Source organism: Pinus tabuliformis, chromosome 7 (genome assembly GCF_031772625.1).
Source record: "Pinus tabuliformis cultivar Carrire ecotype Pingquan chromosome 7, CPIR1, whole genome shotgun sequence".
NCBI classification, from domain to species: domain Eukaryota; kingdom Viridiplantae; phylum Streptophyta; class Pinopsida; order Pinales; family Pinaceae; genus Pinus; species Pinus tabuliformis.
In genome coordinates, this window is record NC_142293.1 from 1634405079 (window position 1) to 1634425231 (window position 20153).

General features: G+C 40.9%; 1 protein-coding gene across 4 annotated transcripts in view; it reads left to right on the forward strand.

The window, feature by feature from the left end:
- The window catches only part of GCR1 (G-protein-coupled receptor 1), a 308068-nt gene that overhangs the window by 159112 nt on the left and 128803 nt on the right, over window positions 1–20153 (forward strand). For all 4 annotated transcript variants that reach the window (XM_089460197.1, XM_089460198.1, XM_089460199.1 and 1 more), the window contains one exon: window positions 18874–18971. In XM_089460197.1, coding sequence (XP_089316323.1) covers window positions 18874–18971 — 98 coding nt within the window. The remainder of the gene's footprint in view (window positions 1–18873; window positions 18972–20153) is intronic.

The window sequence follows — 20153 nt, forward strand, 5'->3', positions numbered from 1 at the left end:
TTAATTTTTCTCCTAAAGTGACTTTATAATTTTATAAAGTTAAATCTAATTTAAAAGTGACTTTAAGTGATAAAGTTATTAAGTCTAATTTTAAAGTAACTTTTATAAAGTAAATGAAAAATTAGAAAGGAAAAGTGACTTTGGAAATAAATGACTAAGTGGGTCTTTATTAAAGTGGGGTGAATTAAAAAATAGAAAGTGAGATTTAAATGAGCATTTAATCTCAACCATTGATCTAAATCTATTTCAACCATTGGATTTAGAGATCACCCAAAAGTCACTTGGATCACCCAAAAGTCACTTGGAGTTATATTAAAGGAGGAAAAGGAGGAAAAGGTCATTCATTCTTTCATGAGCAGATTGGGAGAAGGAGAGCAAGAGAGCAAGAGAGATTTCTGAGCAGGGAGGAGAATGAGACAGCAGCTTGGCACACATTCCAAGGCAGCAGTTGAGCAGATTTGTACAGCTGATTCAGCACATAGTGAAAGGCAGATTTTTGCACAAAAATCGAGGAGCAGTTTGCTGATTTTTCTGCACACAAAACGGAGGTCGTACAGCATTTATTGCTGTCATATTCGCTGTAATTTCCAGATTGCTGTGAGGCACGAGAAATGAGATAAGTTGTAAATTTGCTTGCTGATTTTTTGCTGAATAATTCTCACTGTAAAAAGACAATTTTCAGAAATAAAGAAGAGCTCTCAAACGGGTTTTCCCCAAGAGTTGTAGGGGGTTTTTCCAGGGTCAAGTTGACCAAAAATATCAGTGTTTTAATGACTGTTTTTAATTGCTGATTTTTAATTCTGCAATTTCCAGCATTCTGAAAAAATTTCCAGAATTTGTGTTTTCAGCAATATTTATTTTTTTCAGTTTGTTAAATGTATGGTTATGGGAATGGGCATTTAACTACATGGGAGAAATAAGGAGAAACTGAAAACCGGGGTGGGAAAACAGAAATTTTTACATGGTATCAGAGCTTGAGTGCTGAAGGGCAGTTTGGGACAGCAAAAGGAAAAATTACAGTTGCTGATTTTTCACTCAGAAAATTCCAGCAAGCTGATTTTTTCATAAACAACAGTTTTATCTTTACTACAGCAGTGCTATTTTTCAGTTTTAGGACAGCAGGATGTCATTGGGATTGAGGGTGGAGGATAGGCTGGATGGGCATATAAATTACAGCGTTTGGAAAGAGAGAATGCAGAGTATCTTTGAGGAGGCAGAAGTCTGGGATATCATGGTGCATACCGCACAGAACCCTGTTGTTGTGCCCACTGATGTTACTCAGTTGGCTGAGTATAAAAAGAAGAACAATAAGGGTAAGAGGCTGATTCTAGATGGAATCAAAGACCATTGCATTCCTCATGTGAGAGGAAAGAGCAATGCCCATGAGATGTGGACAGCATTGTCCAATCTCTACCAGAGTACCAATGAGAACCGGAAGATGGTCCTGAAGGAGAAGTTGAAGAACATTAAAATGGGGAATGATAGTGCAGCTGGATATCTCACAAAGATTACCAATGTGAGAGATGAGTTGGCAGCGATTGGAGAGGCCATTCCATCCACTGAGTTGGTGCGTATTGCAGTGAATGGCCTCCCCCGTTCATGGTTGAACTTTGCTGATGGGGTTTGTGCACGTGAGACCCTTCCCACATGGGAGAGGTTTTGGGATGATTGCATTCAGACAGAGATCAGGAAAGGACAGCTTGGGGCAGCCAAGCCAGTTGAGCAGGATGAGGACGTAGCACTGGTGGTAGGAGGCAAGAAAGGCAAAGGGAAGAAGCAGGCTTCCACAAGCGGTGGTGGGGGCAAAGGCAAAGGTAAACAGGGGAACACACAGAAGGACTATTCCAAGGTGAAGTGTTGGAATTGTCAAAAGATGGGACACTATGCAGTTGTGTGTCCGGAGAAGAAGAAGAAGAAGGGGAAGAACCAGGACGTGGCAGCTTCAACAGAGATTGAGGACTTTGCTGGTCGTTTTGACCGAGAGTTTGCGTTCACTACATGTGAGTCCCCTAGTGTAGGATCACCTGCCACACAGGTTCAGAGGGAGCATGCTTTTCCCTCGATTAGCGGAGCATCTACAGGTATCTGGTATGTGGACAGTGGGGCTTCACGTCACATGACAGGAGTCCGGGAGTACTTCTCAGAGCTTTCAGAGAGTGGCACTGATATTGAGGTAGTACTCGGTGATGACAGAGTTGTTAGAGCAGTCGGGGTGGGGACAGTGACATTTCAGAGGGAGTCCAAACCTCCCTTGAAGGTGTCAGAGGTTCTTTATGTGCCAGGGATGAGGAAGAACCTCATATCCGTCTCAGCTTTGGAGGACAGAGGATATGAGGTACTGTTCAGGGGAGGACAGGTGTTGATGTATCCCAGGGACGCTCCAGCTGATTCAGCTAGAGTGATAGGTGTACGCCATGCAAAGGTGTACAAGTTTGCATTCCAGCCCCTTTTGGCATTGAGCAGTAGTACCGACAGCAGAGCTAGCAGTTCTGAGCTGTGTGAGATTTGGCACCGCAGGATGGGACACATGTATCATGGAGCCTTGAGGACATTGCGGGAGATCACTACAGGTGTGCCAGATTTCAGTACTGATCACTTTGATACTTGCAGAGGTTGTGTGATGGGCAAGTTTGCCAAATCCCCTTTTCCCAGCAGTGACAGCAGAGCGACGGGGATACTTGATTTGATTCATTCCGATGTGAGCGGTCGGATGTCTCATGTTTCCTTGAGTGGATATGAGTACTATGTGTTATTCATTGATGATCACTCCAGGAGGACCTGGATTTATTTTTTGAAGACCAAGAGTGAGGTCTTCAAGCGGTTTCAGGAGTTCAGAGCTCTTGTGGAGACTCAGACAGGTCGAAAGATCAAGTCCTTGAGGTCGGACAATGGAGGAGAGTACACCCTTGGAGAGTTTGTTGACTATTGTGCAGAGGCAGGCATTAGGAGGGAGTTCACTGTTCCTTACAACCCCCAACAGAACGGGGTTGCGGAGAGGAAGAACAGATCCATCATAGAGGCTGCCAAAGCCATGATACATGATCAGGGGTTGCCATTGTTCTTGTGGGCAGAGGCCTGCAACACAGCTGTTTACTTGCAGAACAGGAGTCCGCATCGTGCCTTGGGGCACATGACTCCTGAGGAGGCTTTCTCTGGGAAGAAACCTGATCTTGGTCATCTTCATATCTTTGGATGCATTACATACTCCTATATACCCAAAGAGAAGAGGACCAAACTAGAGCCCACTGCAGAGAAGGGTATCTTTGTGGGCTACAGTGAGACCTCAAAGGCCTTTCGGATTTACATTCCTGCACAGAGGAGAGTTGTTTTCAGACGGGATGTGATGTTCGAGGAGGACAGGGCCTTTAGGAGGTCACGGGAGTTAGAGTATCTGGATCAGCCAGACCCTCAGCAGCAGTTGAGTCAGTCGCAAGGATCCAGTGGGCAGGGATCAGGAGGATCCGGAGGTACATCTATGAGGATGTCAGGTCCATCAGTGAGCAGTGGCTCGCCGAGCCAGAGGGGTGGTGCTCCGGGCAGCATGCAGAGCAGTTCACAGAGCAGTTCACTAGGGAGTCCACTGATGGACAGTTCACACGGTACCTCAGCTTCTACAGGTTCAGGTGCAGGCAGGAGGACAGCAGACAGACAGTCAGGAGTTCAGGCTACTGATGGTGATGAGGAGGAGGAGTTTCATTCTCCTATGGGAGAAGCATGCTCAGGGAAGAGGAAGCCCAAGTGGCTTCAGGACACCTTGAGAGATGCCACATCTGTTGCTGAGCTGAAGAGGCCGGTCAGAGAGAGTAGACCACCTGAGAGGTTTTGTAGTTATATGGCGATGGTTACCAGCATCCTTGACTCTGAGCCTTCTAGCTATGAGGAGGCAGCTAGCCAGCAGGTCTGGAGAGAGGCCATGCAGGAGGAGTATTCTTCTATCATGAAGAATGATGTTTGGGAGGTGGTGCCGAGGCCTGAGGGCAAATCCGTGGTTACTTCCAGATGGCTTTACAAGGTAAAGCATGCTGCAGATGGCAGCATTGAGAAATTCAAAGCGAGGTTTGTGGCTAGAGGGTTCTCCCAGGTAGAGGGAGTTGATTATGAGAAGACCTTCGCTCCCGTGGCTCGATATACTTCGATCCGCTCCATTATATCGATAGTAGCAGAGATGGGTTGGAAGATCTACCAGATGGATGTGAAGACCGCATTTCTCAATGGCTTCATACAGGAGGACGTGTACATTGAGCAGCCACAGGGCTTTGAGGTGCATGGGAAGGAGTCCCATGTGTGCAGATTGAAGAAGGCCCTTTATGGCCTGAAGCAAGCTCCCAGAGCTTGGTACTCCAGGATAGATGCATACTTGCAGGGGATGGGTTTCACAAAGAGTGAGGCAGATCCGAACCTTTACTTTATTGTGATTGGTGAGGAGCCTCTCATTCTGGTGTTGTATATGGATGACTTGATCATTACAGGTGCAGAGAGACTCATAGAGCACTGCAAGAGAGATCTTGCGGCGGAGTTTGAGATGAAGGACATCGGCTTGATGCATTACTTTTTGGGTTTGGAGGTGTGGCAGGAGGAGGGGCATTTCTTCCTGGGGCAGGGGAAGTATATTGTGGACATCCTTAGCAGATTCCACATGGAGGATTGTAGACCCATGTCGACACCGATGATCACCAACTGGAAGAAGCTTCATGCTTCGGATTCCGAGTTGGTGGATCCCACATTGTACAGGCAGCTGATTGGTTCCTTGATGTATTTGGTCAACACTAGACCAGATATCTGTTTTGCAGTCAACATGATGAGTCAGTTGATGTGTGAGCCTAGGAAGGTTCACTGGGTGGCTGCAAAACACATTTTGCGGTACTTGCAGGGGACAGTGGATTATGGTCTGGACTACAGGCAGGGAGATGGAGTGAGATTGGCAGGATACACTGATTCTGATTGGGCAGGTTGTGCTTCTGATAGGAAGAGCACTTCAGGGTGTTGTTTTGGGTTGGGTTCAGCAGTAGTGTCATGGTTCAGCCGGAAGCAGCAGTCAGTAGCACTGAGTTCAGCGGAAGCAGAGTATATGGCAGCCAGTTTAGCTAGTTGTGAGGCCATCTGGCTTCGCAAGATGTTGTTTGGCTTATTTGGTCAGCCGTTGAGACCTTCAGTGATTTACTGTGATAATCAGAGTTGCATTAAACTCACGGAGAATCCAGTATTTCATGACAGGTCAAAGCATATCGGGATCAGATATCATTTCATCAGAGACTATGTTCAGAAGGGAGTTGTGAAGCTTGAGTATATTTCCACTGATGAGCAGGTTGCAGATATCCTTACCAAAGCCTTACCACGGGGCAAGCATGTCTACTTCAGAGACAAGATGGGTGTGGTGAGGAACAGCTTCCTCGGTAAGAGGGAGTGTTGAAATTTGGTACCGGAGGACAGGTGGTTCCCTTAGGCTTTGATCTTTGGCCTAGGGAAAAGTGTCCAAAAGAATTTAATTTTTCTCCTAAAGTGACTTTATAATTTTATAAAGTTAAATCTAATTTAAAAGTGACTTTAAGTGATAAAGTTATTAAGTCTAATTTTAAAGTAACTTTTATAAAGTAAATGAAAAATTAGAAAGGAAAAGTGACTTTGGAAATAAATGACTAAGTGGGTCTTTATTAAAGTGGGGTGAATTAAAAAATAGAAAGTGAGATTTAAATGAGCATTTAATCTCAACCATTGATCTAAATCTATTTCAGCCATTGGATTTAGAGATCACCCAAAAGTCACTTGGATCACCCAAAAGTCACTTGGAGTTATATTAAAGGAGGAAAAGGAGGAAAAGGTCATTCATTCTTTCATGAGCAGATTGGGAGAAGGAGAGCAAGAGAGCAAGAGAGATTTCTGAGCAGGGAGGAGAAGGAGACAGCAGCTTGGCACACATTCCAAGGCAGCAGTTGAGCAGATTTGTACAGCTGATTCAGCGCATAGTGAAAGGCAGATTTTTGCACAAAAATCGAGGAGCAGTTTGCTGATTTTTCTGCACACAAAACGGAGGTCGTACAACATTTATTGCTGTCCTGTTTGCTGTAATTTCCAGATTGCTGTGAGGCACGGGAAAGGAGATAAGTTGTAAATTTGCTTGCTGATTTTTTGCTGAATAATTCTCACTGTAAAAAGACAATTTTCAGAAATAAAGAAGAGCTCTCAAACTGGTTTTCCCCAAGAGTTGTAGGGGGTTTTTCCAGGGTCAAGTTGACCAAAAATATCAGTGTTTTAATGTGTTTTAATGGCTGTTTTTAATTGCTGATTTTTAATTCTGCAATTTCCAGCATTCTGAAAAAATTTCCAGAATTTGTGTTTTCAGCAATATTTATTTTTTTCAGTCTGTTAAATGTATGGTTATGGGAATGAGCATTTAACTACATGGGAGAAATAAGGAGAAACTGAAAACCGGGGTGGGAAAACAGAAATTTTTACAACAATTAAGGAAACTGAAAAATTGAAAGAGACAGTTGTGGGGGTCCAAGTGGGATAGGCTGGTGGCCACCAACATCCACCTGGACCATGTGCAAGAGTGGACAATGCGGTACAAAGGGGTCCCGCTTTACTTGTTGAAGATGATGAAGCCACAAGCAGAGCTAGACAAAGCAAAGGTCCAAATGTTGATCCAAAACTATGATCAACTCGCCTCGTTCGTCAACAACATACATGCTTCATATGCACGATTGTATAAGATTTTGGATGTCATGGTAAGAATGCATAGGATCTCGTCAATCGGTTCCCTCACTAAAGATTAACACAAAAACCAATTCCGGCTAGAGATCAACAGGTACATGGAGCAGCTAAAGCGAAAGGCCACCATGGATGACTTGGAGTTTAGTGCACAAAACATGCAGAAGTACATTGGTGGTCCTGTCATGGTCAACACCATGCTGCACATGTCTCACATGGGTACATGTGGAAAATGTATATTATTTGTAAATATGTTGTTAGTGAAATTCCAAGTGTCATTAGTGGAATGTGAATAGTCACTATGTAATGTAATGAGCTATTTGTAAAGAAGTTGAAGAGTCATGAGAATTGTCAAAGAGTCACAAAGGGAAATGTCAAGGGTCACCCCACCCTTTGTTATAAACAAAAGCTCATAACTCATAGAATAGGCTTTTGGGAGCCAAGCTTTTGGCTAGGCTTAGGCTTAGAGAAGGCTTGGGAGTATTGTGACGAGCCTTGGCTTCACCACAACGTAGAGCGAGTATACTTTTTTGGAGGAGCAAGTTTTCTTGACTATAATGTTCCACTATTGGGGCTAGTGGTTGTCAATGGTGTATGTATGGAAGAAACTTTCACTTTTAATAATAATAATAGAGCCAACACGCTTTCATGCATATGTTGTTATTGTAGTTGGACTATAGTGGTTGCTTTAGCAATCTATGTTGTTTAACTTACGCATTTGCTTATGAACTACTTTGTGTGCAATTGTATGCATCTTTTTGAATGCGTGTTGTTGGATTAACCGATCAATTTAACTTGTGGACTGTTCCGCATCTTAGCCTGTGATGTCATTTCGCTTCTGTGTTCCTTTCAAGCTGCATACTATTACAGGCTTCTAAAGAGCACACTTCATTTTCCCCTTTGTGTGTTAGAACCCCCATGCATCTCACTTGACTCGCCAAGGTCACACTCTTGCTTCCACCCAAAGTTATCATACTTATCTCTGCGCGCTACCGCGGTCAAGGTATTACATTACCACCCACTGCTGGGACTCCTACTCCAAATAGTTTGAGGTCTAGTTGGGACTTCTTACCGGGGAGATCCCCTTGAATGTTGGCGGGTCCAACACCGTCAACAGGTCCATTAGATTCTTGTAATTAATTTGATTACCTATTCTTGTAACTAATTCGATTATCTATTTTGTTGACAATTCTACTCCTCCTTATGTACGTTTATATTACAAAATTAAATCCTACTACACGAAGCTGCAACTTAGTAATAGGTTGACCTCTAAAAGAAGGGTTTTATTCAGTGAAGTTCTGCATGGTAAAACATTGCTCAATTATTATGAAGAGACGAATGAGAGTAAATTTCCTGAAACTTGGGACAACTGCATTAAAACTCTAGTTCATAAGGTTAATATGTAATGATACCAGCAAATAACACTCAATTCACATTTAGTTATGTGTGCAAAGTTAGACTCTAATGTGGCCATGTTATGAGATATAACAAGAAGAACTGTTAAGTGAGAGTGGTTGCTCGGAGTAGTAATATTTTATTGAGTAGGGTAAATTGACTTGCCAAAAATTATTTAAAAGAAAAAGTTCAAAACTAAATTCTAATATATTGGTATGAGCCTCACTGCACTGTAATTTGTCTACATGAAAGAAATCATTATGTTTTGACAGAAAAATAAACGTGCATCTACTCCAAGTGAACTCAAATCTAATTTAATTATATTGGGTATAAACAACCTTAGATGTTTGCAAGCATGTTGTGATTGTTGGAAATACTGGGGGGGGTGAATCAGTGTTTTCTTTAACAATTGTTATTTTTTTAAATCAGTTAAGTTCACTTTAAAAACAAAACACAAAACGACAAAATAAATAATTATATTCACATGAAATGGCGATGATTCTAGTCCTTTTTTTACATCAATCGATTTGTACCTATGTCACAAGGTTCGTCGAACTTTAACCTTGAGGTTCAAATTTTGGAGAACCTTAAAAATATTTTGAGGTTCGGCAAACCTTATCGAACCTCATAGCCGTTACCTAGTTCATAGATCAAAACTCATAACCTTATGTCTCAACTCAAGCTTGTAATTTATCTTTGTAATTTCTATGTCCGTGATAACAGTTTTGATGTTTACTGATGTTGATCTCTTACTATTTTATCCTATAATTTGTTATATTTATATATATATATATAGAGAGAGAGAGAGAGAGAGGGGAACCTAATGGCAAACCTCATCCAAACATCATCAAAAAATTCAAACTCAAACCGAACCTAGTCATTGTCGAATCCCAACTTGAACCCGAACCATGTGACATTGATTTGTACAGTAGGGCTTATAATTTCTTCAGGGCTCCAACCCTAGATGAAGACTCCAATCTTCAATCAAACTAGGCTCCAAACCGCACGGTGCCAAGCTCCAACTTGGTCTTCTGGAGAACTCTAATCCTCTCAATGATTCAGGCTCCAACTTGGTATTCCACAAGGCTTCAACCATGTGGGAGGACTCCAATCCTCTAGGGCTCCAACCCTTACAATCTGCTTTAGTTCTTCAATATGGTTACTATGATTCTTCAAGGCTTCCAATGTTTTCTACAACAAGCCTTGAAGGATTTCTCTATGAATGTTCCTGCTTAAACAATGCTTTATGTATAGCTCCAAGATCTGCTTCATCAATTGCCTAGTATGTGTCTCCACAACTTTTCATATTTGCAAAAAACAATTTTCCTCTAGGCTACTTCATTAGTGTTTCAATAATGCTGCCCCTTAGATGACTTCTTCAATAGGCTGTTTCAAGGTCTGTCTTCACAAAGTGTCTCCAAGAATGCTTCCACACACTTTCAAGTTTCAACAGTGACCCAACAAATCTTTCAAGTGTCCTTCAATAATAAGTCTTCAAGATGGCTGCTTCAAGATTGCTTCAATAGTGGTTCAACACAATTGATGCAAGAGACCAAGAATATCTTCAAATGATAGCTGCCTCGAAAATGAACAATAGATCAAGCATATCTTACTGCCAGCTACAAAGGTCCTTCAAAAGAATATCACTGTAAAATAATTCCAAGACTGTGCTTTCAACCAAGGTCTGCAACTTCCAAAATATTCAAAGAGTATCATTGTAACTCCAACATTATGCTTTGGTTCGATCTAGTTCTGTTCACAAGAAGGGCTGGAATCGCCATAGGTCTCAAGAAGTCTAAGATCCAAAGTTCTCTGTTCCCTGCTCCAAAAGTCTGCTCTACACGAAGTCTCCAACAATCCAAGTTCTGATGCCAATTCAAACCTTCACAGGTCGAAGCACTGGTCCAAAGCTCTGGTAATTTATAGGTTCCTAAGTTACAGGCCTAAAGTCCACAGAGTATACAGAGGTCACCAAATGCTACAGGAACAATAGGGAATAGGCCACCGATATATTGTAGGTAATTCAGAATTAGCCGTCCATGAAATGCCGTCGAGATCCACAGATCTGGAATTTACTGTGTATAAGCCTGCAATAAAAACTAAAGGAAGGTTGAGTACATTTGATTGCACAGGTTACAACTTACAGATCTGAAATATATTGCAGGTTAAATTCCACAGTGCTTATTCTTCAGATCCGAGATTCCACAGTCCTATCACTATTCTGCAATATCTTCTCTTTGCCAGATGCGAATTTTCCTCAATTATCTTGCTTAGATACTAAAAGCCATTCACTAAAGTTTTCGTCCTTCTTGGCTTATACTTCCTTCAGACCCGAATTCAATCTTCTACTTGACCGAATCGCTGGAGTATTGGAAGAGTTCGACTTTCCATATATACTTGTTTTGTCGTTTAGTGAAGGGACACGTCTCTTGATCATGGGGCCAACTTGTGGGCTGACTTCTATGCTGACCTTATGTAGACTTGACAAAAAATATTCTCCATTCCATTTTGTAGAAGTTCGAATGCCTGCACTGATTAAGGGCCTGTTCCTGGTTCCAAATTTATGTCAGAAAAGGACTGTAAGGGCACTCTCTTGACTGTTATATCGTTTTTTGGATGGAAGATATATCTTTGATTGGAGAGGTCACTCCTTCGAGATTAGACGTATGCTCTTGTGGAGTGGTTCTTTGATGACAATTAGACTTGTTTCTTGCAAGGTACCATGAACTACTTGTTCAAACTTCATACTTGTGTTTGGGGTTATATGGTTAACAAACACAGTCATTTTCCTAAGCTGATTTCCGATTGGACTATCAGACTGTGTGTTTTCCCATAAGCAAAATATCTGCTTGTAACTTTGAAGTTGTTTCACAAATGAGCTCTTTCGGTTCACCTATGATTTCCCATAACCAAAAGATCTGCTTATAACTTTGAAGTTGTCTCACAAATGAGCTCCTTCGATTCACCTATGACATCTAGCTTCTCTACTTCCACATTTATCTCAGTCCATATGCCTTTTGCATGTGCCATTATAGCTTCAGTAATACGCTTCTGGTGGGCTTCAATAACTGCTGTGAATGCTGGCACGTCAAAATCAGCTTCTTCAATCCATTGGTCTGCTAGGGATTCTTCCATGTCAGGGTATTTAGATTAGTGCTTTGAAGATAAGGGCGCTTAGGGTTTGTCATCATATACATTCTTGCTTCAATAAGAGCTTTTCCATGCACCTAGGGTTTACTCCAACATCGGCATATCTTCATTCTAGAAGTGCCCCATTGGCATATACTTCATATATAGGTAATCTTCCTAGGGTTTCAATACCATATATTTTCATTAGTATATACAAAGGGTTTTGACATCTTTTATAAACCTAGGGATGCTTCAACAATGCAGTTAGGGTTAGTGATCATATTGACATCAATGAAAACCTTATCCAACAGTGATTCTTTTTTTTTTCCTTAATTTAGAATTAACTAACCTATACAGTTACTATGCTAAGCATGCTTATGTACTCTTGCAACTATACACTCAGATCTCATCCATTCCCATAACCGTGCTTTGATATGAAATTAAGGAAAATATATATAATAGACAGAGACAACAGAATTCAAAATTTTTACTAATTGAAGCCTACACCCTTAATCTGAGTTTAGAGGTTGTGCAAAATCTTGAGTAGGAATGCTTATCGTTGGAGATGAGGCACATCTAATTGTATAAATTTTGAAACTGCACAAGTGGAGTTTGATCTAAACTAGATCTAGGCATTCCAACGTTTTTAATATTAGAACTAACAAAATCATAAGATATACCTTAAATCTATTTTTCACACACACACACACACACACACACACACACATATATATATATATGTATATTAGATTTTAATGATAGATTTCACTGGGACAATAATAATCGATCCAAAGGTTAAATTGTAGTTTTCACAATAATATTAGTTCTGCAATTTTAATTCCCACATGTACTTAGAGTTTCAACCTACTTTGGTACCATGTGTAATGATCCAAAATTAAAATATACAAAATTAAATACATCAACCATGCTATTATCAATCAACATATCTACTCAATTAATTACCATAGGATTTTCAAAAGATTTGAAAAGAACAACATACCTGTGGAGTGACAATAGGCCTTACTAGTGATTATGAAGTTGTCATGCTATCTAGATCCCACTGACTGCAACAAAGTGTTGGGGACGACTCTCCACCCAACCTTAGATGAGCTGCAGCCAATATTTCTTGCAATTGTCACCCCCGAGCCCTCAATCAACTTACTATTGTCAGTGCCCTTTGTCTCGCAGCATTCTCTGTTGATTTTTGGTAGCATTGGATGTGCTCTAGCCATGAAAATTGGTGGAGAGGCTAAGGCACATGAGATCTCCAAGACCCAGAAATCGTTTGGAGAAATTCCACCCGGATGGAGAGATATTAAAATAATTAATATTTTTAATGAGACCCTAAGTCTAAGCTTAGGAAAATTAAGATAATAATGTGTATTAATATAATATGGGTGAGAAAATTCTAAATAACGAGGATCAAGCCAGATCTAATCTTAGCCGTTGATTAGGGACTTAATCTCGGCCGTTGAATCGTCAACAAGAAAAGTATAAGAGGAGGATTGAGGGTCAGTTGGAGACACACCAAGAGAGATCAAGAATTCGATTTTCTGGGGCAGGGTTTGTTGAGGAAATCGAGTGAGTGATCAATTGCAGTGAGGGGCAGTTCAACTAGAGGATTTTGATCCAAGGCTGAAGGATACATATCAGAGAGGCAACAGAGTACCGAAAGAGGCAGCACACAGGACGTAAAGGCTAAGGAGGCCAGCGCAGAGGATGTAGAGGGCCAAAGAAGTTGACGCTGAGGCCATAGAGGCTGGCCTAGAAGACACAAAGAGCTTCAGAGGCTGCGCTGAGGTAATTCTATGGGACAGATTAAGAGCTGATTGGATGACACAGAGCCAGAGAGGGTGACGTGGTTTCGAAGAGGGGGACGCAGTTCTAGAGGAGTGCGTGGAGCAGCTTTCACTGTCCAGCACAAGGAACAACCATAGTCACTGTGGGATTGTTCATTTGGTTGCTGATCAACTGGAATATCTGTCTCTGGATAGAGGTATTGCAGTGAAGGAAATTCTCTGAAGGGTGAAGCCATTTATGGCAGCCTAGTTGTATTCAGAATCAACTTAATAATAAAACCCTCATATATGTTGCACTAGCTTTCCCGCATTGGGTTTTTCCGGGGACGATTGTCCAAAAATAATGGTGTCCTTGTGTTGTCTCAGTTTATTTCAGTTGTTGATTTGTATACTGGTGAAGGCTACATTTGTGTTTACTTTGATGTTTACGTAAGTAAATAACTTGTTAATGTAAAGAACAAGTAGGAATACCAATTTTTGATGTGTTAGATTCATAATTTCACATGGTATCAGAGTGATTTGCAGATCAAGGAGGACTAAAGACACCAACAGAAGAAATAAGAGGATTTGTAGCAGAGAAGCAGCTGTCCCGAGAGACAACGCCGTTCCAGATTGCAGCGACAAAGGAGGATTGGAGAAGAGTGATTCGACATTTGGCCGGAGAATTTCCGTGAAGGAAATCAAGACTTAGAGGGAGTCTAGAGGAGCTTGTTCCTTAGAGGGTTTGTTGTGCCAAAGAAATCCAGATCCGAGATTTGCTGGGGTAGCAACGAAAGAGGGAGAAGAGAACTAGTTCGGCATTCATTTTGGCAAAGATGGAAGCCACCTCTCCAGGAGGGAGGTGGGGTGATCTAGAGCTGTAGTTCGAAAGGATTACAGAATGGGGGCGGGATCCTTGAGGTATCCAAATTCTTGGATCACGTCTGGCTATGGGAGCCCTTAAAAGACAGTAGCATGATTACAGGTGTCAGGTGGAGCAAGCTGTGATGGAGTGACAAGGCAGTGCTAGAGTGCAAAAATCTGTAGTAGCGCAATGGAGGTTGCAGCAATGCGAGAGGCACATAGGTGTTTGCTGCAACGTAGTTGCAATAGAGGGAGCGCATGATAGCAACAGAGGTAGCTTCAACATCATGAGGCTTCTAGACTGACTAGGATGTCAGTGTTTGGGTGAAGTCAGGTACTTACTTCTCAGTAATTGAGTTGCAGTGCAACAATTAGTAGTGGCAGTGCTATGGGCAACATGATGCAACATGTTGAGAGGGAGCTGGAGCACAGATGTAGCAGTGGCACTGGCATTGTCATGGGCAACAATACAGGAAGCAGCAGTGCAGGGGATGTGAGGCAACATGCCAAGCATCAACACAGGTACCAATGCGGAAGATCAATGTGATGTTTCTATGATGAAGCATTCCTAGAGCACATTCCTCGCTAATATGGAGTGTTGATTTTTGGTAGCATCGGATGTGCTCTAGCCATGAAAATTGGTGGAGAGGCTAAGACACATGAGATCTCTAAGACCCATAAATCGTTTGGAGAAATTCCACCCGGATGGAGAGATATTAAAATAATGAATATTTTTAATGAGACCCTAAGTCTAAACTTAGGAAAATTAAAATATTAATGTGTATTAATATAATATGGGCGAGAAAGTTCTAAATAACGAGGATCAAGCCAGATCTAATCTTAGCCATTGATTAGGGACTTAATCTCGACTGTTGAATCGTCAACAAGAAAAGTATAAGAGGAGGCTTGAGGGTTAGTTGGAGACACACCGAGAGAGATCAAGAAATCGATTTTCTAGGGTAGGGTTTGTTTAGGAAATCGAGTGAGTGATCAGTTGCAGCGAGGGGTAGTTCAGCAAGAGGATTTCGATCCAAGGCTGAAGTATACATATCAGAGAGGCAGCAGAGTGTCGGAAGAGGCAGCGGAGTGTCGGAAGAGGCAACACAAAGCCTAGGAGGGTTGACGCAGAGGCTAAGGAGGCCAATGCAGAGGACGCGGAGGGCCAAAGAAGCTGATGCAAAGGTGTTAAATTTGGTAACTAGGGCCAAACTCCATGTGGGTCATCTTATTTATGGTAGCTGGTGTTTTTCTTGGATCCCTCTCATCGAGAGGTGTAGGATTGATCTAAAGATCATCCGATTCTGATAAGTATTCATGGAGATATGAATTTATTTGTGTTATTGGACAAATTGTCAAGGTCGTCCAGCAACTAAATAAACCCCTCAAGTGCTCAACGGTTTAGTATAAAAGGAGATGACTTGAGAGTCATTTCTTACACTCACTTCACTTGTGATCTCTCTCCACTTGTTTTGCGTTTGGTGGCTAGAAATATCTAGAGGGAGAAGTCCTAGATGTTGAACTTGAGATACCCTAGCCGCAATCTTATGAGGAGATCATCTTGCAGGTAAGAGGAGATCTATACGTTGCCATAAAGGAGACTAATTCGCTGCCCTAATAAGATCTAGACGTAGTCATGGAGGATCATGGAAGAGTCTTATACGCAGCCCTAATCTCAACCATGCAAGAAGACAATCTAGCCACAGTCTTGAAGGAGATCTGGCCGCAGAGCCCTAGCCGTAGTCAGTTCTAATCCGCAGCTAGAAGAGCCCTAATCCACAGCAGAAGGAAGGCCCCAATTCGTAGCTAGAGGAGGCCCTAATCTGCAGTCAAGAAGAGGACAAGACGTGAGGAATGATAGGACTGCTTTGGGTTAGTTTCATCCTCTACACAAGTCCGAGTTGAGGGGAAAGGAAGCCACAACTCATTGAAGGATTCTAGGGTCACTTAAGGGCTAACTTAAGGAGCCATAGGGTATTGAAGTCTTAACACAGCCACAGGTCATTTTGGGTAGCTGTAAAAGGAGGCCGAGACTCTATTTTAGGGGGCTGTTCAACTTAGCAAGAATAAAAGGAAAGGCCACAACAATTTCAAGGAAGATTGGGCATGTTTGAGTGGGCTGAAGATGATTGTCATCTTGCCCTAACCAGACCTTAAATTGCAGCAGAGATATATCAATCAAGAGGAAGATGCATGTTGTATCTATGTTGAGTTTGTGCTAGGTGGAAGATTATCCATGCGTGGACAAAAGTTTATGCAGCTTGTATGAGCAAGTGAAAACAAGCTACAGTCTTGGGTGTAGGATCTAGGTGACTAATGCAGTCATAGATGGAGCATAGATCCACATTATAGAGGACAATTTAGGATGTCCTTCTCGGAGGTTTGATATCCCGGATGAGGTACAATAAGGTACCTCTGCTAAATCATATCTACAAGTTACAACTAGCTGCTTTGCTAGGCTGCAAGCCATAGCAAGCAGCTAAGGTTGTTCCATGACTGTGTTACAGTATGCAGCATGTAGGTGACAGCATGTTGGGTGCAACATAGTAATGAAGTGCTGCATAGCGATGATGAGATACAACATGATGAGATGCAGCATGATGGAGGATGCAGCATGATAGGATGTAGCATGATAAGATGCAACATGATGAGATGCAGCATGATGTAGGATGCAGCATGATGAGATGCAGCTTGATGTTGGATGCAACATGGTGATGGATGCAGCAAGGTGATGGAATCACCTTGGAAGAATGTTTGCTTTCATCTGAATTTAGAACTGCAGTCCATGTCCTCAGATCTGCAACCCCATCTTCATGGTGAAGATCTCTGCTCTTATTTTGTCAAGTCAAGTGTTGACTTCTGATGTATATGTACTATCTCTCTCTGCTGAACTATTGAAGAATATAAGAAGAATTGATCAAGGGTTTCCCTACATTAGGGTTTGTCCCTGGTTGGCGCCACATCTTGTGTTCTCTTGTCTTGGCTTGTCTTCTACGATTTATGTTTATGTTCTATCAACAATTTACTTTAATGCTAATGTGATTGCTAATTTGGAAAAGGTATTGAGCTAACTATGAAAATTGAAATAAATTTCTCTAAGCATAGAACATACCTAAACTTAACAAGAGGTTGTAGAGGCTGACCCAAAAGATGCAAAGAGCTTCAGAGGCTGTGCTGAGGTAATTATGTGGGATAGACTGAGAGTTGATTGGCTGACGCAGAGCTAGAGAGGGTGATGTGGTTCCGAAGAGGGTGACACAGTTCCAGAGGAGTGCGTGGAGCAACTTTCGCTGTCCAGCACAAGGAACAACCAAAGTCATTGTGGGATTGTTCATTCGGTTGCTGATCAGCCAGAATATCTGTATTCGGATAGAGGTATCGCTGCAAAGGAAATTTTCTGAAGGGTGAAGCCATTTCTGGCACCCTAGTTGTATTCAGAATTTGCTTAATAATAAAACCCTCATATATGCTGCACCGGTTTTCCTGCATTGGGTTTTTCTGACGATGATTGTCCAAAAATAACGACGTCCCTTGTGTTGTCTCAGTTTATTTCAGTTGTTGATCTATATATTTGTGAAGGCTACATTTGTGTTTACTTCAATATTTATACATCTAAATAACTTGTTAATGCAAAGAACAAGTAGGAAATGGTAAACTAGAAAATGCAATAGGGGTTTCTGACGTGTTAGATTCAGAAATTTTCACATTCTCTTCCTCGAGGAATGAACGAATGAATAAATGCCTATCATCTTCCTCTTTCACCATTAAATAGAACCAACTATTCTAAAAACGGTAAGGGGATTGGAAAGGGATCCACATGTGCAAAATCCATGTGTCATGCCAACTTTTATTTATTTTTATTTATTATTATCTTTTCTTCGGTATTTGCTATTTACTTTATTTATATATTATTATTATTTCATTATTTTTATTTAGTATGGGGCTTTATAGGCTTTTAGAGATTAATCTTGCCTGCTTGGTTTATAATCACTTAGAGACTAGGAGAAGGGTGGATCTGCATTAAAAGATGAACAAAAACCATTTTTGTTCGAAGAAAGTAATATGTCCCATAATATATTTGCATGGTCCATCTTTGGATTTATTCTTTATATACGATGCTTGACTTGGTTAAATTCTTTGTCTGCATGAGTCAATTCATTATTGAATTATTTATGCTATAAACCTTGTATATAGTTATTTCAAAATTTGTCCAATCACTTGTTCCCTGGTTCTCACTGCTACCTTGAATGGGTAGTGCTTCCCCTCCCTTAAGGAAACAAAGAAGCAGCTAATGATCTTTCTCTGTTTACTTCCCTTCGAGATGGATATGTTGGATCATTTTGGGCTGGGGGGATTTGGAAAAGCCTTATGTCAGCAGGAGTTTGGGACCACGATAAGCAAAACACATCAATGGGTAAACACTTATGGTACAAATTTCACAAGTGGCAGATGCAGACCTCCCAAGCCATGGTGAGAACATGGGTGTTTAATTAGCATGGAGTTATGTTTGTGCTTTGAGATTTACCAAAAATAAGAATTAAAAAACTAGTAAAATGGCTTGCACACTTGCATGGAATTATCTCTCTTTATCAAATAGCATCAGGAGTAGTGACATTTTTTTTGATAGAAACATATCCGAACAATCCTGAAATTTTCATAGTTGAAGGGGTCATTCCATCTTGCAATCATAATTGGGATAAAATTGTCAATTTATATATGTTGCCATGTAGATATTCCTTGCCAGTAAGTTTCAGTTAACCTTGCCACTGCTGGTGTCCCACACGTTCCATTGCCTGTTTCTGTTTTGGACATGGTGTTTAATCCTATTGATCTTCTTCTCACATTTGTCCAGTCACAAATTTGATACAAAGGCTGTCCAGTGTCTACATGTTTATGGCACTTCTGGCCAAATCTATTCAGTTTGGTTGCTTTTATCTTATTTTCTTTCACTATATATTTCCTGCTTATGGATTGTAACACATTCTTTTGTGCAACGTTTTAGGAACTTCACTTGTCATGACAATTATACCTTCGATTGGTGATGGCTATGGGCAAGCAGGTGCTTGGTGCTTGGTTAAAACAACATCAAGGGCTACAAAGGTAGTTTGTCATTCTTTGTTTGCTAGTTCAATTGAAATTCCATTTACATCAAGACAGTAACAAGGGCAGACTTACGCTCAGTTGTCTGTAAAGAAATATTGTTTTGGCAACTTCTTGAAAGGACCCTGTGCATAAAATCCATGGCAGAAAATTTGGCATAAACCTCAGACCCCAAGTTAAATGGGAAGCTAAAAAGACACAGCTTCGGAAACTTCGTGTCTTTGAGCCAAGCAAGCTGAAACTTGCATGAGCTTATGTGAAAAGCCTAATGGTAATCGGCTTCATTATTATATTTCAAGAAAGATAATATGTAATGCTCAATTTCAGTTGCTAATAGAAAGACAATTAAGACCATATCTAGTATGTATACTTTGCGAACTCAAGCAGAAGAAGTGTATATATATATATATATATATACTCAGAAATTTCCACCCATACATACTGGAAGACAAATCCAACATTTTATCCATGAGGAATAATGCCATTGATAGCACTCTGGTGCATGTTTGAACCACGTAGGCAGCTATCTCGGGGACAGATTGCAAACCATTTAAAAAACAATGACTAACAGGAACTCCTAAATCTAAAATAAGGCTGGCAGGAAAACTATGCACTGAAAGTGGCCACACATATGTGATCCACATCGACAGTTCTTATATAACTTCCACTGGGTTTCTAAGTGCTTTCCATTGGCTTGAACAGATTCAATATTTACACACCAATATTGAAAGAAGGCTAGCACAGCTCTGAAAAGATTAAAGGTGTGCAAATAATTTTGTTAGGTTAATTTAATTGTATAAATTAAGACCTCATTATATCAATCTGGAGTTCGTAAACATATGAAATACACTCACTGTATGTGAGAGAATTAGATTAATACTTTCCTAAGATACCACATAATGAATAATGCAGACTCTAAATAGGTTTAAACTAATAATAAAATTCAAGTTAATAACTTTAATTAAAAGAAATAACCACTAGTGTAAAAATAGAAATTATAAATTAATGTCAACCCAAATAAATGCTATTTATACTTAAATTGCAATGTAAGATGAAAATTCTAAATGGGCAATGTAACTTTCATGGCAAAACAATAATTAGTTTTTCCAATCTAAGGCCACCATAGCTTTCATACATAGAAACACAGGCTGTGAGATTTCATTGCCTCATGTGGTTCTTACA